General features: G+C 49.3%; 1 protein-coding gene across 2 annotated transcripts; it reads right to left on the bottom strand.

The window, feature by feature from the left end:
• Window positions 1–425: 425 nt before the first annotated feature.
• Window positions 426–18,319, bottom strand: STK25 (serine/threonine kinase 25). Of its 2 annotated transcripts, none has more exons than XM_027897698.1 (12): window positions 18,270–18,319; window positions 17,331–17,457; window positions 11,030–11,260; window positions 9,777–9,833; window positions 9,215–9,323; window positions 7,810–7,967; window positions 7,361–7,546; window positions 7,081–7,226; window positions 6,133–6,247; window positions 5,766–5,837; window positions 3,175–3,311; window positions 426–2,561 (listed from the first exon to the last, which is right to left on the bottom strand). In XM_027897698.1, exons 2-12 carry the CDS (start codon window positions 17,379–17,381, stop codon window positions 2,522–2,524), a joined length of 1,302 nt encoding a protein of 433 aa, XP_027753499.1. In that variant the 5' UTR covers window positions 17,382–17,457; window positions 18,270–18,319; the 3' UTR covers window positions 426–2,521. The 2 variants fall into 2 exon arrangements, with proteins under 2 accessions (XP_027753499.1, XP_027753500.1); XM_027897699.1 differs by having other exon boundaries at window positions 18,274–18,309.
• Window positions 18,320–24,109: the final 5,790 nt, after the last annotated feature.

The following is a 24,109-nucleotide window of genomic DNA, read 5'->3' as shown; positions in this document are numbered from 1 at the left end:
TGGTCACACTCTTAGGGGCGTCTGATCCAACCCCTGCTGCCCTGTCTGGGCAGCAGATTATCCCTGGGCAACCAGTGCCACGGCCTGGACCCTCTCCAGCTACAAAGGGAGACAGAGGAAAGCAGAGACACCCTGCTGAGAGTTTCCACAGTCAAACCCGAGTCTAAATAACGCAGATAATGAACAGACTCCAGCAAAAACTGCACCCCCGTTCCCCAGCACACAGTCACACCTTTGCAAAGCAGTGTGTGCTTCCCATAGCACCAGCAGAAAGGACAGACCTGCCTTCAGCTGCAGTTCCTCCTCACACACGAAGTACTTGGGTCTGTCTCCTGGGTGATGTGGGGGAAGACCAAGAAAGATGCAGAGAAAAGCAGCTGGAATCAATCCTTCTCCCCTAATAACACAAAGTAACACCAGCCGCATTTGTTTTGTTACTTTATTGAAAGTGGCAGATCCCTTTCAACGTTATTAAAAACTAAACCCATTGTTGCTTTGAGTACTGGACAAAGGTTGTGGGGATTGTTTCCTTTAAAAAGGTTACTCGTTACACTGCAGAGAGTGTGAGTAACAATACAGGTACCTTATCAACACGGTTTGCTACCGTGGTGAACAGCAACTTTAAAAGCAGCAGGAGCCCTTCTGCTGGCCTGCAGCCTCTTACCTTCCCCCTCTCCAAGTTTCCTGTCTACACATTAACTCCTCCTAAGGGAAAAATGGGTTTGTTCTGCTCTTCCTAAATGCAGGCTCCGAGCTGGCTCTCACCACAGCAGAACACTGCTCTGCAGCAGCAATCCAGCAAAACCCAACAGCAGCACCTCTGCTCTACGGGACAGGTTCATAGTGTTGCTGAGCCTGGATTTAACCATCAGGAAGAATAAAGGATAGTCATAAGCTAAAGTGAACACTGCACACCAGGATGAGGGAACATATGGTCCTCCTGAGCACTTAAAATCTGCAGGTCTGAATCCAAGTACCAAAAATCAAGCCTTGCTTCTAACCAAGTGGCCTGTCTTTAAAAAAAACCAAAACTGAACAGCTCCAGCCTCTGTTCTCAGCAGCTCTGGGGTGAGCCGCATCATCCACACACAAAGACCCAGACAGAAAGATCTGGATAACTGAGGTCTTGCTGACTTCATGGGAACCTTTATACAATTAGAGGGCAGGTCTCTAGGCAACCAGCTATCAGGGGTTATTTTCCTAAGTCTGTTTTTCTAGACCTTTAAAGTGTAGATTTAAGATCTGTGCGCTTACCTGAATTAAATGTATGCTTTATAAACTAGTATGATACAGAGAGCAAAGCTCCTTGGGGATGGCTCTGCTGGAATGCCTTAAGGAACCAACACAGCAGATGCTTTAATTGCTACCAAACACCACCCCAGCTTGTCAACTGGATCAGAGCCCTGGCTGCAGTGAGTTTAGATCCCAGGCTGAAGGAGGAGCCAGGAAGGAAAGGTTGAGAAGGGGATGCCTAGAGCAGCTTTTAGAAACCCCCAGCCCCACCACACTGCTTCAAGCCACCCACTTTATGCCTTCCTGTAGAGGAAAGGTTGTTTCCTTTTGAGAACTGCTACGCAGCATCCCTCTGCCCTGTGAACCAAAGCCCTGCCAGTGCCTTTGGCTGTTGTGTTCCCCCCACTCCCTTTTTTTTAACCCTTCTGCCCCATTTGGGCCTGCTCAACTCAGAGACCAGCACTGCCCAGCCTGCCTGCCTCGTTGCTTCTGCTGCTGAAAGCCCCAAGGACAGGAACCCCCCCAGCTCCCACAACAAAAGGACCCACTTTGCCTTCTGGTTCCCAGAGACTGACAGCAAGTTCTGCTGTTGCCTGAAGTAGATGAACCAAGGCCTAATACAAAATGATGTCCCAGAGCCAAAAAAAGTACAGTCAGCAAACCCACCCTCCTGTGAAACAACAGGCTGGGAAAGAGTGGCAGTGCATCAGCTCAGCCGCTGCTGCTCTGGAAAGTGTTTTGTTACTCGTGTGTGAAGGGGTTGAAGTGATCCTCCAGAACAACTGGAGAGCTGCTCTCGCTCTCCCAGACGCCCTAATGCCTGGAGAGCTTCCCAACATCCCTGCACTCACACATGACTGCTCACAAACACTTCTTTAGGAAGGACAGGAGGCTAAACCCATCAGACTCGCCTGTGAAACACATCTCAGTGGAAGAGAATCTCCCTCTTTTCCAGCAGCCAGGCATTTACCAGAAACAAGCTGTGAATCAAACCAAGCCAAAATTGACACATCCATAGGGAAACAATTAAAAACTGCATTGATTACATTGTAAAAACAATTAGACCACCCATCTCGGGTTCTGCAAAAGGTCTAAATTGTACTTGCATCGCAAACCCCACCCTGGGTTATCATGAAAACACGGCTAACATGAAGGCTCTGAAATGTCCTGGAGTCCGTCACACAACGTCACATCCAACGGCAGATGGTGGTCTGGATTAGAGATGTAGTTCTTTATGAAGCTGGAAAAAATCCTTCCCCCCTCACGACAGCAGCAGGGAACGTGGGTGTCAGCGGGCAGAGGTCAGGTGGTTCCGACTGTGTGAAAACCTGCCAGGAAGAAGAATGGGGCGAGGGGAATTGGTCAGTTCTGGCTGTTTGAAGCTCTCACTCGGGAGAGGACCCAGCAGGTCTGTGGGGGAAGGAGTCTGTGTAGGTCTGTCCCCACTGCCACTGCCGTTTTTGCTGGATGAAAAAAAGTCTTGAAAGCAAAACACAGTGATTTAACCAAAAGCCAAGGTGGCACTTTTTTCAGGTTTTCAAGATTGTTTTAACCTAATAGAAAATTTTCAGCACTAGCGTTTTACAGTAAGGAAGCAACAGTGAGAGGTCAGGTCCAGCCAGTGTGTGTTTAGGAAAGGTGGGTCCTGACTGACCAACCTGATCTCCTATGACCAGGTGACCCATTTAGAGGATGAGGGAAAGGCCATGGATGCAGTCTGCTGTCCCCCACAGCTTCTCCTGGAAAAGCTGCAGGCCATGGCTTGGACATGGGGCATGAAAAACTGCTTCCATTACATGAAAGCAGTTAAAAGAAGTGACGTAGGGACTATTAAGGCAGCTTGTCACCAGTATTCACTTTTGTCTGTCTTGACTGCTTGGCACCTTGTACCTTTCTCACACCCATGGAGTACAGCTGCCAGATCACACTCAGGACACTCACCTTTGTACCCGCTCCACCATGTGTGCTATCAGTTTGTCAGAGATGCCTGGGCAGGACTCCTCAGCCAAGCTAAATGCGTTCTCCAGCTCCTCCATGGCTCCCACGTTGCCTCCAGTCTGCTTGTGCTTATCTTTGAGCTGCAACCCAGAAACAGTGCATTAGGTCCTTATTTCGTTGCAGAAAGCACCGGTCAAGCAGTCCAGCACTAAGGCCCTCTCCCTTTTACTGACTCCACCAGGGTGCAGAAAGCCACTCATGTTGTACTTAAACAAACCAAAAAGGTCTCTTTCTGTAGATCAGGAAGGTGGAAATCCAATGTCTGGGATTCAGATTTTCCTCTAGCTACTAATGGCAATTGAAGCCCCTACCAAAAGAGGACGTACTCTTAAACAAATTAAATTGTAAGAAAAAAGGATCAACAGCCCTGAAAACTCGTAGTGACAGCACAAAGAACTCCCAGTGTATCTGAAGCAGTACGGTTGCCTTTGCTGCTAATGACAGCCCAGTGCCCAGACACAAACACAGGCTCACAAGGCAGGGCAGACAATATCCAACACCAGGAGTTAGTCACCACCACTTTTAATAACCCCAGAAAGTTTCAGTTGCTTCCAGTGACTGGGAGGCCGAGGCAAACAACAGCCATGCCAGGGATCCTGAGCCCCTGGTTTGCAATACTCCTCTCCAAGAGAGCTTTACCCAGGGAGCAAGGGAAAGAAGTCCATGCACCAAGACCTCCACATGCAGCATCTTCCCTGATGAAAAGCCCCAGTTCACATCTTTCATGCTCAGTGCCCTCCAACTAGGCCTCTACTTGCACATGTTTCCAGTAGTTAATTTCAAACAGTTACACCTCTGTGGAGAAGAAACTCCTGACAGGTCACTGGTGCTGATCCTGAAGGAGTCTGTCCTTGGAAACACCACATTCCCACCCCCTGCAACAGTTCCCCATCTCCTTCCCAAAAGTGCTGATATGACAGCCCCTTCCCCAGTTCACCATCACACAAGGAGCTGAACAACAATCAAACCTCCTGCTGAAGGAGCAACGTCTGCCAGCCTACCACTGTCCAGTTCAATTAAGCTCCCATTAGGCCACGCTGATTAAAGGGCTTTACATAAGCCTCACAGTTCTTTGCCCGCAATTTTAGGATCAGCCTTTCCTGTTGTTGGAGCTCACCTTTTCTCCATGCTCTGGAAAGCAGGACAAATGTGAACACTAATCCATAGCTGCAGCTGTCCCTGCGCTCCAAGTCCCCCACTGTGAACAAACAGTTCCCAGCCAAAAAGGGCTGCTGTCTCCTCAGTGGGGCACCTGCTGCCCAACACAAAGCTGTGGGAGGAACCCACACACACCTCTGCTCACTCAGAAGCGGCAGGGGCATGGAGGGCAACTCAGTTACACATCAAGGATACAGATTTCTTAGGCCAAAAATAGCTGTGATGCTAAAGCCAAGGATTTGATGTCCACCTCCAAAGGCTGCCCGTCTCAGAACAAACACAGAGCCTGTCCTGCAGGTAAGCTGCCAGTTTATCATCAGCCTTTGATGCCACACCCCTGACCTTCAGCTTGCCCAGCAGCCTGTGATGGGAGCAGTCCGTGCTGGCCTGTCTTCTCCCACTGCAGAAGAGCTCTCTGAAGGCTAGCAGGGAATTAGAGCACTACACTGTGCTCAGCCTTACAGGCTGCCTCCAACTCACTGCTTGGTCCTCCAAACGCAAATGTCATTTTCCCTCCTTGCTCCAAAAAGTTTCCAGATTTGCAGCTGCCCACATCTGTTAATTGACTCCCCATGGGCCATTTTCTATATTAGCATCCAGTAACACACATGCAGGGAGGGTATATAAAAGAGCCTGTAGCCAGCCCCCCCTCACGACTATCCTCCTTTTCTCTTCCCTGAAAACATCACCCAGCTGGAAAGACAAGTCACCTCTCTGTGGATACAGATCCTATCATTAATGGCAGCTTTTACTTCAGCTCCACATCCCCACTCTGAACATGAGGCAGGGAATGGGGTGGGGGGGTTCCAAACACATTTTCTCTGCCTGCCTTCCAGAGGATATGTGGCAGGGAACTCCTTGGCCTTGGCATGCTACCAGTAGCAGGCTGGGTAGATCAAGAAATGGCCTAGTAACCAGCAAAGCTGACTCCTGCTCTAACCCACCTACCTTCCCCTCAATGACTCTGCTGTGGACAGCAGGAGGGCAGGGGACATGCCCAGTGACAGGCCAGACCAAGTACCTGTCTGCCCTAACAGAAGTTGTACTTCAGCCACAGACATCAGAGACCAGAGCAGCCTAACTGGTAAGCCTAAGACGCAGGTAAGAGAGAGCTGAGGATCAGACTCCTCTATCTGATCCTCATCAGAAGACAACACAGTAATGCTTTGCTTCCAAACAACTGTTTTGTGAAGGACACACTAGGGACATACTGACTTCCCCCACAGTCCTCTGAACAGAGGCACAAATGCTTCAGAATCCCCCAACCCTACCAGATACTTCACTGCGCCTCCCTTCTCCAAATCCTTCCCGTTTACTTATCCATGTCATATCTCTTCACCTCCAACCAGCACAGGCACCAAGAAGGCTCTACTCACCTCCCCAAAAACTGGGTGAACAAGCGTGGAGAGACACTGTGACCGTGGTTGCCTCTTGATGGGCTCAGTAGGCTGGAAAGCAACAGGAAAAGAAGTTACAAGCACAGGCAAAAGCTCCCAGAGCACACAAAGTTCTAAGCCTTTGGTGAATTCGCAGCACTTCCACAGCAGTCCCCTCACCAGGTCTTAGGAAAGCCACAGGTCATAGTACTCTGATGATGTGGAAGAGGCAATTCTGGAGCACCAGCCCTTGGTGCCAGACCGAAGTAAATTTTAGATAGAACATGAGTGTCTTGTGGCTTCCCCAAGACACCCAAAAGCTTGTGTTAGTTCAGTCCACTTCAGAAAGACCAGACAGCACACAGACCTTCTGGGAACCATGAAGAGCCATTCCTTTGTGCAGCTTGCTCAAGGAATTGGGGCGAATGGTTGGTGGGAATGTCCAGATTGGACCCTGGTCTCCATCCTCTGCATCTCCGTCACTGCAAATGAAAAGGGGAAGGTCAACACAAATCCTCAGTTCCATACAGCAGGGGTTTGCCCATGCATTCCTGGAGTCACAAGCTCTCCCCCACCCAGTTGCCATATCATCCCAGATCTCCAGGCATTTCCTTATCCCAGAAAAAAATCCTAAAGAGAAACCACTTCTACAGCACATACACGGCATCGGAGACATCTGAGCTAAGTACTACATCATGTTTCCAAACCATCACAGTCACCTTTCTGCTCTAGCCTGCTTGAAGAAGCTTCTAGTGCTAGTTAAATTTAGGGGAATTTCACAGGCTCAGAATTTTAGGAGAATTTGTCCAGGCTTAGATGTTACAAGCCCATCTCCCAGAGCTCTTGATCACTGGAGTCACTGCCACAACAGTTAAAGAGCAGCTCTGTGATACCAGTCTGGCAATAAAGTGCCCTTTCCCCACCCGGCTGTCCTGCACAGCAGCAGCAAAGCTCTACCCATGAGTACACAAACACACAAACGCAGCTCTTGCCACAATGCCTGTCGCTCTTGTACTTAACAGAGTGGGCATAAAATACAAGCAACAAGAGCCCTGTTTTACTATTTACACACAGAGTGTGTCTTGTCAATACTCTAACTCCTTACACTCAGCAAAAGGGCTCCACAGGTTAAGACCAGAACAGAGAACTGGCTCCCACGGAACAGGAGGTAACAGCCTGGTTTTTCAGGCAGCAGTCACCTGCTCCCACAAACGGACGCTCACAGGTCTCCTTGAGCTACCAAAGATCTCCAACCCTGGTGGGAAAAGGACCTGAGCTGTCTGCAGTAGGCACTCTGTGCAGAACATGTACGTACATATCGGAATCACCAGAGCTGGAATCTTCTCCATGGCCCTCTGACTTCCAGCGCTTGAATCGATCGATCAGCTCCATTAGGAATGAGGTTTTCTTGGTGTAGCGTGTGATGAACTTGTGCTTTAGCAATTCTTTAGCTGTTGGCCTCTGGAGCAGACAAGGAAAGCATGTCACATCTAATCATCTCTGCACACACTGACTTCAAGTGGAATCACAGAATATTGCGAGCTGGAAGGGACCCGCAAGGATCATTGAGTCCACGGGTGGGCAGCAATACTCACAAATCTAGGATCCTTATTGAGACAGGCTTCCACAAACTCCTTGAAGGGCTTGCTGTGGTGACCCTCAAGTGTTGGAGGATTGTTTTTGGGGATCAAGAAGAGAACCCTCATAGGATGCAAGTCAGAATTTGGAGGTTCTCCCTTTGCTAGTTCAATGGCTGTAATTCCAAGGGACCAGATGTCTGCCTGAAAGCAGAAGAACGAGAGCAGAAGAGTGAGGAGCAATTCTACAACACGAAAGCCCACAGTTTTAGGACAGCCAAAAGGTTAATTACATAAAATCAGATGGAGCATTTCATGCCTAATACACAAACTTCTCCAGCAGACCCTGAACCATAACAGGAAAGAATCATTCCTGTAGTAAGCAGCACTTCCAATCCCTGTTCCAGTCCTAGCACCACATCATGTATGGTAGGCCCAAGTCGCAACCCTCCTGCTCCCAAGCTCACCTTGAAGTCATAAGCAGACTGTTTGATGACCTCTGGTGCCATCCAGAATGGAGTCCCCACAAAGGTGTTTCTCTTGATTTGGGTGTCCGTCAACTGCCCAGCCACCCCAAAGTCAGCCAGTTTCACATCTCCTTGTTCCGAAAGCAGCACGTTGGCAGCTGTTCACACAAATAAGCATTAAGTCTGCTGCCTTCTGAATCTCCCGCCCACACAGAACTGAGCACTGAGGAGGGCCCTCCTATGCCATTCTCCTTCACCCCCAGTGATAACCCTCAGCTTGGATTTCCAGCCTCACACCCATTCTCCTGCTCTGAACTCCACCGGGTAACATGGAACAAGTTCATGCACTTGGCTGGATCATAACAGGAATATTGCTAGGGTAGGAACAAGGAGTAGATGTGAAGGGCCAATCACACAATCAACAACATGTGATGCCTGGCTACACAAAAAAGGGAGGGCAACATGGCCTCTAATGGTCTTGATTTTTTGGAGGGAGTAGCATTCAGCACAGGTGAAACTGCAGATCCTTCTGAAGAGCTCAAGTCCCAGTCTTGTGCTTCTTCTCATTCAATCATAAGACAGTAACATTGTGCATGTTTGGGAATGGGGGTTTTCAGTAGGACTTTTCATCATGAGAGAGACCCTACCTACAAACTTTCAGCATTTTCCCACTGCTGGTAGCCAAGTCTTGCAGCCCTAGAAATGTGCAGTCTCTCACAAACACAACAGAATCTTTTATCCTTATCTCCCTGCATGAGGTTTCTGTGCTCTGCCTGCTCTCATCCCCTCCTGCAGTGGGTCAGAGGAGTGAGCATCCAGCACTGGCCACAGCTCCCCAGCACTGTCCCTCCATCCTCCCACTGTCTTTTGATGCTCTGGGCTTGCTGTGACACTGCTCTTCAGGAGGCAGATGCCAGCTCTCTCTACACTGCACGCAGCCAATGACTATAAAAACCAGTAACAGGATAAGCTGACGCGAGCTGCCCTCATTTTCTGGGGCTGTGAACCCTGCATGAGGACAGCTCACCTCCACTGTGAGCTGTAACCATGATGGCCAGCACACACACCCCTGGGGTCCAGCAGCAAAGCAAAAGCCCAGACATGAGTCAGCGAATATCTATCTGAGCATGCCTTTCACTGACTCCTCTGCTTTAGTTCCCTGCCTGTCCAAACTCCAAGTGGCAGAGGAGAGCTACAGATCCTGTTACTCTAAACACCTAGAGACATGAAAAGCATGAGTCGTGATACAGTGACAAGCATCAGATTCAAAAACCAGAAACCTAACAGGAGAAGCAGCACTGAGAAACAGTCTTTGAAATCTCGCAGATTATCACTGTATAGTACTTCTGAATTTTATGTTACTAATGTCCCTGACAAGAAAGGGAGCTGAGCTCTCCAGTCTTACCTTTGATGTCCCTGTGGATCTTCCTCTCTGAGTGTAAATAATCCAAACCTTTTAGGATTTCTCTCAGGATAGTAGCTATATAAGTCTCCTCCAGCGGTCCTGGCTTCAGCTGATAAAGGGTAGAAAGATGACTTAAAAGAGGGTGACTGATGCCTTGGATTTTTCAGGCTCTCAGTTTACTACTTGGAAACCTTGGCCAAGAAGGTCATACTCAGCAGGAAGTACCTACTTGCATGCCTGGTGCACATTCTGCAAGCAGAATGCTGGACTTTGCAACTAGCAGCATTAAATGGAAAAACTTTGGGGGATTTTCTGCTAGTCTATCAGTCTATTAAAGGCTTCCCAAACAAACAGCAGGATGCTTGGACAGCTGAACTCTGTGTAAACATTTCCTCTGTCCTGGGATAAGCATAAGCAGCATGTCTGTCCTGCACTGCGCACTCCTCAGGCACAGGACTGCCAAAAGATGGTATGTGGCAAGGAAGCGTCTGGCTTACAGGCATTTCCCAAACCAAGGCTCCAGACAGTGATTTTCATAGTGCAGAGCTTGCCATGTACTTACCAAATCCAGGGCTGAACCTCCTCCCAGGTACTCCATGATTATCCACAGCTTAGTGCCCTGTAAGTAAGAGCACAAGTCAAGAGCAAAGACAGTAATAAAAGCAGGCAGAGAAGTGAAATGCCCAGGAGGCAGCAAGACACAGGAGTAGACACAGGAGTAGTCCTGTACACAATCCAAGAGATGCTGCACACCACAGCTCTCAGAGGCTTAAGGAAGGAGCTCCCAGTTCCCCCTTTTCTGCTGACACAGTATTATAAAGGTGGATCTGACTACAGTACATTTCTAACTCTCAGTCTGCACTTTTATCTGAGCAAGTGCCCCTACAGGCACCAGACTGCCCAGCCCACAGAATTAAGCTTATTCTCAGGTTGGAGCCACTTAGCATCTTTTCAACAGCACATCCAGCATAACTCCTTCTTGGCAATGGCAGGGGAGCTTTGCAGCCTTTGATCTCATTAACAGGGCTGCCATCTTGAACGGTACAATTGGCAAGACACTCCTACTCCTCAGAGAAGAGACTTCCTCACTGAGGTTCACAAGGTCCTGGCAGGAAAAAAACAGCAGGCCCATGAAACTACAGCAGAAGGCTGTGAAAATGTATTCTGGCCTTTGAAAAACATGTGAAGGATATTCAGGATCCAAAGAGCTCGGGTACTGTTTGCTGCAGTCCCAGTGTTACTTTCACCTCCAGCAGACAGCATGTAGAGGCCACCTCTGATTATCACTACTAGTATCTTCCATTAGGGATTCCTAAGCCTGCTCTCAATGGAAGCAGTATCAGCACTCCTCCATATTCCTATTCTTTTCACCATTTCTGATGAAATGCTGATCACAAGATCACAAAGTACAGTTTCAACCTTCTCTTCTTTCCAGAGGCATAAATCCCTCAGTGGTACTACCTTAGACTGTGCTATTCTGGAAAAGTATTTCACAAACTTCCTTTCAGGAATGGTCAGACGAGGGAGAGGTCAGTCTTCAAAGAACAATTTTCTCTTCCAGTGAATTGCCCTGCTCTTGGTACCACACTGTACCGGGCACTTTATTTCCATGCGCTTAGCAAGTGTCTTAAAGTCCAGTGTGCTATTAAGAGCACACCAGTGCAGTGAGCAGAGCCACTGCTGTTCCTGTTGCCACACTGGCACTCACACATCGGGCACCTTCCCGTTCTGTGCGCCACCATCCGCTGCAGTACCCCCAGAGGAGCCCACACCACTCCCAAGCTGTTGGCAAGGAATCTCCATGGTTTGTCCTACCTTCAAGTACGAGCCGTAGTACCGGGTGATGTAGGGACTATCACACTGGCTGAGCACCGTGATCTCCTGCTGAATGTCCTCGATCTCATCCTCAGCCTCCTCCAGATCAATGATCTTGATGGCAACCACCTCCTTGGTGCGGTTGTCGATCCCTTTATACACTTCACCGAATGACCCTTTGCCAATCCGCTCCAGCTTGGTGAACAGCTCCTCAGGGTCCACTCTGGAGTGCTAAACCAGAAAGCAGAGATGGGAATATTCCATTAGATCCCAGGGCTATAGAGCACCACACATACCCATACAGTTCATCTCCGTATCTGTGCACCTATGGCGTTCATCAATTCATCCGAAACTCACATATCCAAAAAAGTCTGAGAAACTTGACATAGAAGATATCCAAGATTAGAACGGAAGAAACCTTTTCCACAGGCTTTCTGCCCCTGCAGGAGCGGGAAAGAGGAGGGAATTTCAGCAAAAGAATGCCAGCAAGTCTCTTTATGGAAAGTGTCAGCCCCTCTGGGACAGGACTGCTCAACTGGAGGCACTAACTGGTGCCAAAGCAGTTCCACAAGCAAGCACCTGCTCACACTTCAACAGAGACCAGCAAGGTATACCAGAACCAGCCTTCTTTTGGCAGTAAAAACAACAAGCAAGAGGCCATAAGAATGTTTCCCTAGTCAGCCTTCCTGCACTCAAAGACTGAAATGACTTGAGAGATTTGCACCCTTCCCTACTTGTCCGGAGGGTGAAATACCCCAGTGGTATCAACACCAGTTCACATTAGCTGTCCTCTCTGCTGCAGCCTGATTTCCAGGCAGTGCCCAGCCCAGCTCTCCTCAGACGCTCTCAGAGGGAACCTCACATCTTTTGGAAGGTCAGCAGCAAGGAGGATGCAGGAGAACAGAATGGACACTCCATCTGCCTGACCTGCTTTTTCTGGAACAGCCTCTCCCATGGCTGGCACACCCAGATGCAAAGGCAAATAGCATTTCCTTCATTAGATAAGCACATCAACTGGGAAACTGCTAACAGAAATACTGATTCTAACAGCAGCTGCACAGTTAACTCTTTATTAAGATGAGTGTGGATGAAAAAGCAGACAAATGAAATGCTATTTCATTTAGTCCAGCTGCACAGCAGGAGGCCCTGCTCTGCTTCATGCTACTAAAATGCTTTTTGTGATTAGTTTTTCTGCCTTTTTTTTTTTTAATAGTTAAAAAAAATAATCTGGAAAATATGGTCTGACCTACAGGAAGCAGCCAAGCTGCTATAGGGAGTTTTCCACACCCAGAATTTCTCAGTCTCACCTCTAACACGAGACCACTCCCTTGCAAGGGCCTTGAGCTGGCAGATTTTATCAGAGAACAGGGAAGCAGCACTTTTTCATCTCATACCAGGTTCTAGCAGCAGGTCATCGTTGAGCAGCCCAAGGTGCTGCTTAATGATTAAGCCAGCCCATCATTACAGGTTGTTTGCCTTCTGTGCCCAGTGCATTGCTATAAGCCAGACCCAAGCAAGCTTTACAGTCAGCTCACTGAACAGGATTTCCACACAAACTCCAGTTCAAGATACAGAAGGGTAACCAAATATCCTTTTGCATCCATAGCAACACCTAAACAGGCTGTACTTTGAACAAATGCACTGGAAACAGACTGGAGGGGATGTGCAGACATGAAAAGAACTGGAGACACATAGCAGGGACTGGAGAGAGGGAGGCAGGGTAAAGGAAGAGGATTTGAGAAATGCCAGGAGACAATATGAGAACAGTGACTGCAGGCAGGGAGAACAGTTTGGCTAGTCCAGGCTCACTACAGACCAGGAGCAGTTTCCACCTCTTGACCTATTTGGAGGAAGGGGCAAAAATGTGCTCCAGATGTTATTTTGCACAGTCACCTACTGCACCCTAAAAGTGCCACTCACCACATCAGCCACTCCCACACATCAGGGAGAAGGGAGAGAAAGAGGACCACCTCCTCAAAGCACCTGCTCAGCTCCTGAAAGAAATGCTACCCACATCCTGCAGGGAAGCAACACTGCAAGAAAACCTTCCTCCCCTCTCATGTAAATAACTTTTCCACGAGGTAAGAAACAGCAATGTGGAAGCGACTGCTGCCTTCCTCAGTGTGGCATGGCACATCAGAGAATCAGGACTGATTCCTCAAGAACAGGACGCCAAACATAGCAGCACTGGCTATGGCAGGCAGCTTTTGGGACAGCCGCCACTTTATGTGGCAGGCTCTGTAATCATGGACAGCTTGGTAAACAAGCTTCCAGACTTGGATATTGGTTTATCCTGTTTTCTGTGGAACAAAGCAGTTCAGGTAGGGGTGGTGAAGGAGACAAAGCTTCCTGACAAGCACATACAAATTATGCCCAAGGGACTAGGGAAAACAATACAACCCTAATGGGCAGATGAGACAAGCCCACCACATTAGGGTGGAACAGGAAACTTCCTTTGTAGGTACTGGATTTACCTTCCCAGTACCTGCCACTTCAAAACTGACCTGGAAATGCTTCAGACCTCTCTGGTGACAGGGCAAGAATCTGACTCTATGGAGGGCCTGAGGATGTATATCCCTTGACACATTGGCCAAAATCACACAAGTCAGACCCAGCAACACCCAGAACCCAGGGAGCCAGTATAGGGCCAAGAGGTACAGAGTCATTCCAGCCATGGTTACAGTCTCTGGATGCTGCCGCAGGATCAGAGTCTACTGACAAATTTCTTCACTTTCTGTAAACAGTAAGGAGGAAACAGGCCCATCCCTGATGTAAGCAGGTCAGTGTCTGCCCAGGGGAACACCTTGTGAACTATCATTGTGGAAACCACAGAAGAGATTGCCAGCTGGCGTTTTCAGCAATCCTCAATTCCCATGACAAACTAAGATAGATAAAATCATGCTAGCCTGCAGGACATCTGCTCAAAAGCCCTCGTCCATTAAAAAAAAATCTGTTTTGAGCTGCCACACAGTAACTTGCTGCTGAAAAACAAATGCTCAGATCCATAGGTATAAAAGTCTCAGCACTCACCAGACAACAGCACAAATGCAGTTCTGACAGGAATGGAGAGCTATGGAACTGCACTGCTCTGTCAGAAGAGAAGCTCAGTCACTCTTGGGAGCTCGAGCTGGAGGGACAGAGGAGGTGAAGAATGCACTCCATGAGCCTGACTCTCCCCTACCCCAACACATCTGCACCTGCAGAGCACCGCAGTGAGGGGTGTAACAAGCACCATCTGTCCCTCTCCTAAAAGTGAATTATCTCAGAGAATCAACTCTGGCTGCAAATCCTGGAACTGCACTGCTACAAACACACCTGGAAAACTTCATTAGTAAGAAGTACCATAATCCAGATGAAATGCTTTACACCTGCTTAAATGAGCACAGATAACACAAAGAGGCTTATTAGCACCTGTCACCTTTGCAACTGCTCACCAGCTAGGGTTCTTTCCATTTTCTTCCACATTCACAGAACCCACCAGGGCTGTAAAACAGAGCTCTAGGCCAGCAGTTGCTGCTTTTTGTTCTACTACTGCACGTAAAACCATTAAGGGATGGTCACTACACTGTACCTTTTTGCTTGACTGAATGTTTATTACCCAGCAGTTCTGGAGCAAAAAGACTCATGCTGTTCCTCCCCAGTGAGAGCAGTCAGGCACCAGAGATGGTTCAGGCAGGCCTGGGCAGACTTTGGAGGGGGAGCACACAATGCACTCACTATCTCTGTTGTAAGTCCAGGAAGGGAAAAAGTATGAGAGGGATGATGACAATCTCCTGGTAATGTGTTCCACTTCTGCCCTCCAGGATCTAATCTCACAGCACAGGAAAGAAGGTCCTGACAGGTGTGGGGGTGTTTGCCATCCTGACTGATGATGCCATGTTTCAAAACAGAGCAACTCACTGCAGCCATCAGGAATTAGGAACTGCAGCGTGTTATGAGACAAGCCTGGCAGTGACACCCGCTGCTTCATGGGGAAAAAAAAATGGGTTTTGGCAACTTTGCCACCTCCAGCTGCAGAGACGTGATATCCATGGTCTTTGAGAGGAGACTAGAGAAAGCCTACAGTAAGAATCTGCCCTCATTTCAAAGCTGCTGCCTGGAAAGATAAGCTGTGTACTGGGAACAGAAGCAAACACCACTTGAACCAGCTGAAGATCTCTCTGGGCTATGTCCAGCTGGATCTCATTCTCAAAATATTCAACAGCAAGAATCATGCCTGCATCTGTTGCATAAAACACTGAGGGGTGTTTAAACACTTTTGGAAATGAGAATTCCTTGGTCTGTGGCAGGTTGGAATTGGAACCACTGTTCTGTATGGGAGAGGTCTGTAACAGAAGATTGCCAAGGCCACAAGACTTTACGAGCTGAAGCCGACTGGGAGCTTGGCAACCTCCAAGGGTTTATATGGAACTACAGAAGCATTTAGTGTTATTTCTGACTAGAGCACTTTCCAAACAGCCAAACAAACAAACATAAGTTTCCTCTGCCAAAACACAGTGGAAGGAGGAAGTTGGTATTAATAAACCTTCTTTCCCCATTGCCTCCTCTGCTCTCCCCAACTTCCCACCCAGCATTTACCCACACTGCATGCTGCACACTCACCTCTGGGCCACCAACAGAGGTGTCTGCAGCAGGCATTGTGTTCTCAGCCTTGTATCTGGAACCATCTGAAAGTTTCCCTTCTATGGGAAATCTGTGACCAGCTCTTTGCAACTGTCAAAACCTAAGGCAGTTTTGAATCTCTGGGCTACAGACAAGAGGGAAGTTTGTGTTCAACACTTTGATACACACTAATTTGAGACTCCCAACTCGCTTCGCAGGCAGTATGCTTTTGCTTCAGGGAGTAAAGCATTACTTAGCCAAAAAACTTGAATGGCTTCTTCAAGGTCACATACAGAACAACAAAACTAGAAACAGAGCTCAGATCAGAGCCAAGGAAAGAGAGAAACATCCTTCTGAGCCTGTGAAATGGAGGCACAGACTCAGAACAACCTGAGGATCAGCCGTCAGCACCAGAACTCGGAATCAGACAAGTCAAGCCTCTGACATCCCAATCCAAGTCTTAGTCTTTCGATTTTCACAGTGCTTCCCACTGTTCCCTAAATCCTGGTGAACAGAACTTCGGGCCAGTTAGAAATGCCCTCCCAGCAAGCCTCGGTTACACAGATTTCAAGGTTCCTCCAAGGATTCCTGAAAAGACCGGAGGAATGGACAGCACAGACTGGTTTCCTATTCCAAGATCAGTGAGGCATGGGATGACATAGATCTAAGAATGGCTCATATTTCCATAATAAATTCAGAGCTGAGACCACTGGAACTCTGGTAAGAAAACTTCAGAGCAACCTTCTCTATAGCTACAGAACTCAGTTCTCAGCCCCAACCAGGCAGTATCCTTCCCTTTCTCTCCCTGTGCAGTGACTCACTCAGGTACTATATTTGCATTTAATTCCATACACACTTTGGGGAAACAGTGAATGTGAAAAACAGCATGCAAAGTAAGACACATTGCAAATCAATTTTAAATCAGAAAAGGTTCAGAGAAGGCATCATCTCAAACCACTAAAGCTTCTAGTAATTCTACACCTAGAACAGAAAAATGCCACAAATTCTCACAAAACATGGCTTATGAAGACCTACATTTGGTACTGACATCTGCCAATAATCAAACACACCCCACAACCCAATTCAGAGGGAAGAACATGCAAGCCAATACTATTAATGTGGTTTAGCTTTTAGTCCCAAGTCATGACATCATCCTTCCACATTCCTCTTATGAAAATGCCATCACAACAGCAGCATTTAACTGCATCCACAGAGGATGAGATCTCTCGGAAGAGTTACTACTCAGTATCAAATATCACTGCCTCTCATGCAGTGAGGTTACAAGCACTGTTTTTCTGAGACTAATGCCACGAACACTTCAGGAAGGTACATCTGGCAGAGCTGACACACACAGTTTTTCTGCTCCCATTTCTAGACTTCCCCTCCCAAAAATACTCAGGCTGTCTCCCAGTGACTCCTGTCTCCCTAAGAAAAGCAAATTTAATCTCAGAGGAAGGTCCCATAGTGTGTGAAGAACTACCTTTCTATATGTCTGGCAACACAACACTATCAGTCAACACCAGCACAGTGAGACACAAGTCAGTCAGTTAACAGGAGTAAGCTGAGACGTGTGCAAGAGAGATAAACAATGGCAAAACATGATTTTCTGGTGATTTGTTTGAAACCCTTATATCAAGAGCAAACACTGCTACGTTTGCCCTTGAAATGAGTTTAAAACAAATTTTTAATCACCACTTACCTGGCTGGCAAATTCTCTCAGGTGAGCCATGCTTACAGGACGGTCAGACATTCGCTTCTGCAAAATCGGGGAGGGTTGGGATGTTGCAGCACAGCGGGAAAGCGATGATTTCTCATCCACTGGTTAACTGCGACAAGAAAGAACACCACAGCTCTCATGTGAGGTTCTCAGAGGCTGCCTCATTCCCCTGAAGAGTTACCTGCATCTTTTTTCTCTCCTTGATTTGCAGTTCTCCTTGAACCTGCCAGGCCATTCTTGCAAACCCCATTTCTTAATTCTTTACAGATATGCCTTACAGATGTGTCGAGGAGCCTCCCTTTAATGACAAACACTGACGAAGTCTCAGGCACCATTTTCCTCACCCATCACCTCGGCACGCTCCCCAGTATGACAGTTAGCCCCATAGCTCCATCCCCTCACCACCACTCCCAGCATCATCCCCAGCACCTTCCCCAACACAACTCACAGTATCGTCCTCAGGCACCCCTTTCCTGCCGCTGCTCCCCAGCAGTCCTTTCGCTGAGGCTACCCCTCTGCTCCCACTCTCCCCAGCACACTCGCTGGCAAAGCTCGGCTCTCCAGCGCACCTTTTCCTGCTCAGGGAACCCCAACCCCGCACCATCCCTGGCTGCTCCCCTACCAGTGCTGCCCAGTTCTGCCCCCAGCACAACTCCTCGGCGACCCTCCCGCCCACCCTGGCAGCGGCTGAGGACCCCCTAGCCCGGCCCAGCACCTCCCGCTCCCCTCACTGTCCCCCCGTCACGATGCTGCCCCACGGCTGCCCCTCACCCCGACTGCCCTCAGGGCCACCTCGCTCCGCTTCACACCTCAGAGATCCCCGCCCTTCCCGGGGGCTCCGCGCCCCCCCGGCTCCGCCCGGCCCCCTCAGAGCCCCTGTGTAGTGCACCCCCGCCCCGCCCGGCCCCGAGCCCGCCGCACCTATGGGCAGCGCGGCGCCGCCGCGGGCAGCGCCATGGCCGGGCCTGGCGCAGGAGCCGCCGCCGCCCCGCCTGCCCCGGGACAGCGAGCGCGGCGGGGGGGGGGGAGCGGGAGCGCCGGGCCGGGCGCAACAACACGGCGCGGCGGAGCGGGAGGGAGGGGGGAGAGGGGCGCGCTGCATGCCGGGAGGTGTGGTCTCCGAGCGGCACCTCCCGGCCGCGGGAAGCGCCTCTTCGGACTACAATACCCGGCACGCCGCGCGCGCAGCGGGAGGGCGGTGGGGCGGGGTAGCGGCGCGGGGGTGGCTGGGGCGGGGAGTCCTGAGGGGCCGCGGCGAGCGCTGCCCGGCCCAGCGGCCCCCGCGGCGGGGCGGACCCCGGAGCCCCGTGCCCGCCGACGGGAGGAGCCGCCTTTGTCCTGTCGGCCCCGCCTCGCCGGCCTTCCCGGGGCCGTGCCCGGTAGCCCGCCGGGAGATAGGGGGCGGGCCGGCCCTCAGCAGCAACCCTACCCGTTGCCCCCCGTAAGGGCGCGGGGCCCCCGGCGCTGCCGGTGCCCCCCACTCCTCTGCGGGGTGCCAGGCCCTCGGGGGAGCCGGCCGAGCGCACTGGGCCGTGCGGGAGCAGCAGAGGCGAGGCGAGGGGACGAGAGCTCCCTCATGGCCTCTTTCCCAGCGCTGCCTGTGCGGGGTTGGGTTTTCCTCCACGTGCTTTAACGTCGGTAGCTGATTCACGTTTTCAAAGGGAAAAAAAAAAAAAATTCCCAGCCTCTGTTGCCAGGCAGCTTTAACACTGGCCCTGCATTTCTTCCCTGCAGTGGACAAAACCAGGCGCAGCTTTTCCCAGGCACTGGCACGAAACTCCTTTGTCACTACCTGCTGCTTCTGACGGTGAGCTGGTGCTGCTCTGTAGCACAGGTGACTGTAGCAAGAGGAACAACCCTGGAACCTGTCGCTGCATGGACGGACAGATGGGTCTGGATAGCAGCCAGCAGCTCCCTCACATCCCTCCAGTTTCTTCCCACATCCCTCTGATTCCCTCCCCCGTCCATCTCCCATCCCTCTGTTTCCTTGCCCCTAATCAAACCATCCAGCACTTTGAGGTACTTGAGTGAAAACATCAATTAGCTAGAGGACGGGTATCAAATACCCCTGTAATGAGATCATATCTTTGTATTTAAATCAATTGTACCTTCCTGGAAGGTTTTCACAGAGATCTTACGTGTTGGATCCTTGGATTGCTGGAGCGTTGAGTTTATACCTAAAGGACCAGCCTTCTAGCCACACAAAATATGATTCATCTTGTCATATAAACATCCCTATTCCAGCATGACACCTTAGCTTAAGAGGTCTATGAAGAGGCAGAAGAACCAAAGCCTTTTGTGAAGTGGGAAAGGGAAGGAGAATGGAGTTCTGCTCTGGTTCTGCTGCAGGAAGGGCCAAGGGGTGTGAACTGTTCCCTGTTTGAACCCTCTGTATGTTACTTAGGAATCATTTCACCCTGATGGCTCAGCTCTCCACCTCCTGTCATGGACGCTCATTAATTTAGCCATGTAGTTTCATTCTTGGCGTGAGGCCAAGGAGCACAAGTCTCACAAAAAGAAGCATATATTAATTAAATGTGCCAAGTCTGAACATACACAAGCAGCTATTGACTTGTTTTGTCAGATTAATTTGGGATAAGTCTTTCATAAGGGTTACTTGTGAGGGAGGATTATTTATGTGCTCAGAAGAATGCAGAAACAAATGCTGACCCTGGGGAGTCAGGCGTCCCTGACGTCCCTGTGGCTGTCCATGGCGTGTTTGTGTCCATTTGATTCCCATAATATATCAGCTGGGGCCAAAACCTTGCTCTCCTCTTTGTCAGTCAGTGCTGCATTCCTAGCAGAGTAGTTCTCTCTTTTAGTTTGTTGGTTTTTGGTTTTTTGGTTTTTTTTTAGTTTATTTTAACATTAGCAATTGTGACTACAGAAAAATTGTACTATCTATATGTGTGTGTGTATATATGTATATAAAACTTTTGCTTCAACACCCAAAAAGTTACCTGTGTTTTGTGTGAAGAGCTCCACCTCCAGTGAAAGAAACCCAGTCCCTGCCTTCAGGAGATCTATGTTTGGAAAAAGCCAGCTAAGCAAGTGCAAACGAGGAAATATTTCATGCAGAGGAAAGCAGCAGAGGGTTGATTACATCCTGGAATGCCCAAGCGTACAAAACATCTGCCATTGGGTATTTAGGGTTACAGCTTTCACCTGGCCCTGGGAAGTAGGGCTGCTGGAAAGGGAGCCTTGGGCAGGATTGTGTTGTCTCCTGGCTCTGGCTCTGGCTCTGGCTGTAAGCTCCTCCCGAGCCTGTTGGGGTAGTATGGAAGATTACCTGGTGACATAAAAAAAATATAGTATTTAAATAAGTCTTCTGCTCAACACCCAGCCCCCAAACCCCACCTCAGTTCTGAAAGCTGCTTACAAGTGAGCTGTGCTGCAGTCCCCATTCCCAAGGAAGTTTTGCCTAACCATGGAGCCTGCTCTGTTCCTGTCCACATAATGGGAGCCTTTGTCAAAGGTGTGTCAAAATTGCCAAACATTCTCTCTATAAAAAGGTAATTATTTCTGAAAAGTGATGTTTTCTGTTGGCACTGTGGCATAAGCACAATTTCCCCACCTGTAGGTGGCTTGGGTCAGACAGAAAGGAGTGGGGGTGAAAATGTGTGGTAAGATGTGGACTCCTAGAATCCTATAGGTTGGAAAAACTCTCTAAGATCATTGAGTTCAACCATTCCCCCAACACTGCCAAGCCCAGCACTAACCCATGTCCCGAGGTACCACACCTACATGATTTTAAATCCCTCCAGGTATCCCACCTCTGCCCTGGACAACCTGTGCCAGTGCCTGACTACCCTTTTGGGGAAGAAATTTTTTGTGATACCCAATCTAAACCTCCTCTGGCACAACTTGATGCTGTTTCCTCTCATCCTCTCACTTGCTACTCGGGAGAAGAGACCAACCTCCCCCTGGTTCCTACCTACTCTCATGGAGTTGTAGTGAGTGAGAAGGTCACCCCCAGCTCCCTCAGCTGCTCCTCATCAGACCTGTTCTCCAGATCCTTCCCCAGCTTCACTGCCCTCCTTTGGACACGCTCCTCTTAAGGAAGGTCAGCCTGGAGCCCCATGTAGTGATAAAAGCAAAGAACACTGGTGAGTAGACAGTGTCTAGTCTTGCTGCAGGCTTGTGCTAACTATGGCCAAAGCAAACCATGAGGAAAGGACCTCCAGAGCTACTTTCTGCTCTGGATTATGAAATCCTCCAAGAAAGCATCTACTCATGGTTGGTTCAAACACTGATAGATTTTTCTGTAAGAATTATTCAGAACACCTGGATTTATGTTGTTCTTTCCCTCTTGAGAAACTCATCATGACACTGCAGAGAGGTTGTGCAGGCATCCCTGGGAGAGCTGGGCAGAGCAGTGTGGTATGGCCCTTGGGGTATGGGGCAGCTGGACTGTGTTTGAGACAAGGACACGAGCCTGGTGCTTTTTCTGAGTTCTGAGGCTGTTCAGCCTGCAGCAGCTCAGGGCTTTCCACTCTGTTCCTCCCCCTCCCATGCGTGCAGAGGGTCTGGAGAGCCCTTCTAGCGCCCTCCCTATGCTGACTATGCTGTCAGGGAGCACTGATGGCTCAGGGACAGGTAAGACTTTTTGGAAGGCAGCCTGGTTTGCTCTGTGTTGGTGCCAGCAGGTGGCAACAGCGCCTTGCAGCCCCGGCTGCTTGCAGCGCGCATCAGCGCCAGGGCTGCCAACCCCCCGCTGCTCCCTTGCTGCTCATCCCTTTCCTGCGTGGATCACGCAGCCCCTCGTGCTGGTGCATGAAGCGGTGCTCAAAGCCAGGCACGCAAAGCTGTTCACTCAGCCTCCAAGCAGGCATCTCGCTCCCGAAGGAGGGAGCAGCTGGCTGGTGCCACTGGGATCTGCCCTGGGACTCTGAGGTTTCCTGCTGCATGAGCAAGGCTGAGCCTGGTTCAGTTTCTTCTGTGTACCCTGGGTAGCAGGTTAGGAATTCAGGCACGGTGAGGTAAAACAGTGGAGAGAAGAGTGATAATGACTGTGCACACAGCTGGGTACAGCTGCCAAGTGGATGGGTGATGTTAGGTCTGCCGCCTTAGCTTTGGAGTCACTATGAGACATGGTGAGGGTTTGGAATGGGATGACTTTTAAGGTCCCTTCCAACCCAAACTATTGCATGATTCTATGATTATTTGCAGCAGCAGCTTAGGCACCTTGAGCCTGGAGAGCCCTGACAAGTGGTAGTACTTTCCTAGCCTAAACAGAGCTGTGGAGCAGAGCAGTTAGCCTGAGAGCTGGGTGTTAAGTGCTCTTCCTGAAGGTAGAGTTACTTAGCAGGATAGATGGGGTCAGACCCTCCTGTAAAACGTGCAGCAGAACAACTCTCTTGGTGCTGAGATGCTTGTTTGGAGAGGAGCTATTTCTGTCTCCATTCAGATACTGAGAGACTGGAGTGGTTTTCTGTATTGTTTTTCTGGAGAGCAGTGATGTGGAAGAGCACTGTTGCTGCATTATGCAGTTAAGCAGTAACACTGTAAGAACAAAAGGCAAGTTTCTGATAAGAGGATCCTTTTGAATTTGTCATGGTCCCAAGGAATATGGCTTTGCCCAGTGCAAAGTGCAGCTTTCCAGCCCTAGGAAAGAACACAGTTGTACAGAGAGAAGCAAGAGTTGGACTCACCAGCGGTTTTACTCTTTGCTGTGGTTTATAGTTTGTGTCTGGACTTGGACCCTGAGCTTCTGTACACCAGGTGCTACTTGAGGTCATGCCTAAACAGTCTCTGCCTGAGCTTGCAAGCTACGTCGACAGTTTTAAATAGGGATGTTCTCCCTGCTCACTTTTCTTTTTGGTGAAAGTTTTGAACTGCAGCAGTATCTTACCTGACTTTAGCAAAGGAAAGGAGGAGCAGAGATCATTTTGAATCTAAATTGCTCCTTCCTTTTGTGTGAGGGATAGGTCTAGGGTTTAATAGTTCTGCTGTATTTGGGGGCATCACAGCTACTACTAAGCTTAAAGTGATTGTTTTGTTTTGGCAGTAGTTTCCTGCTCCAGGTCTTAAGCTGTGCTCGTTGTAGGAAAGCTGGGGGAATTCAAAGAGGAATCCATACCTTACAAGATATTAGCTCAGCTTGTTAGAGCCTCATGCTAATAACACCAAGATAGACCAGGCTGAGGTGGTACTGTGGAAATCCACTTGCTTTGATGATGGCTCTTCAGGAGATCCCTGCTTGTATGGGGACTGCAGCAGACTGTTAAAGCTGCAACACTCTCCTTCCTGCTTTCAGACTGTATCACTACAAATCTTGCAATATTGGCTGTGCAGGGCTTGCTTTCTGCTGATATTATGGCTCTTAAGGCTGTCTTGAGTGTTGAGCAAAGAAAAGAGCCTTTATCTCCCAATCCTGCTGGCAAAGTGGAATAAGCAAGATTGTGACGCTTGCAGCTGTAAAGCTCAGAGGGCAGCTGATGCTCCTGTTGGCTCAGCATCCCTTTGCTTCCCACAGTGACTAATCCCTAAATTAAACTAGCCTTCTTCCAAGCCAAGAGCATGGAATGCATGTTCTTCCAAGCCAAGGTTTCTGGTAATGGTGGAAGACAGTTCAAGACGATGAAGCTGAATCCTAGGTTCTTGCAGGCCTCTATGATGTGCTGTGCTGAGGCAGGAATGGATGTGGCTAATGTAATTCCTGGAGAGATTGTTGCTTTCCTGCTAGTCTCTTGTGGAAGCTGTATGCAGGTGAGTGAGTAGACCTCGCCATAAAGGATAGGTGCTGGCACACACTTTATCAG

The sequence above is a fragment of the Empidonax traillii genome, unplaced genomic scaffold (genome assembly GCF_003031625.1).
Source record: "Empidonax traillii isolate 1590-97213 ecotype Southwest subspecies unplaced genomic scaffold, ASM303162v1 scaffold554:size495636, whole genome shotgun sequence".
Lineage (NCBI taxonomy): Eukaryota > Metazoa > Chordata > Aves > Passeriformes > Tyrannidae > Empidonax > Empidonax traillii.
Note: the sequence above shows the minus strand (reverse complement) of the source record. Positions and strands in the feature narration are given on the sequence as shown.

What these genes read in the sequence shown, in the direction of transcription:
- STK25 (XM_027897698.1), bottom strand. Translation starts at nt 17,381, where the DNA reads ATGTCTGACCGTCCTGTAAGCATGGCTCACCTGAGAGAATTTGCCAGC. An exon ending in GAGGTTCAGCCCTGGATTTG is followed by an intron (nt 9,324 to 9,776) that starts GTAAGTACATGG and finishes ACCCTTTATCAG; the next exon opens with CTGAAGCCAGGACCGCTGGA. An exon ending in ATGGTGGAGCGGGTACAAAG is followed by an intron (nt 2,562 to 3,174) that starts GTGAGTGTCCTG and finishes TCTTCCTGGCAG; the next exon opens with GTTTTCACACAGTCGGAACC.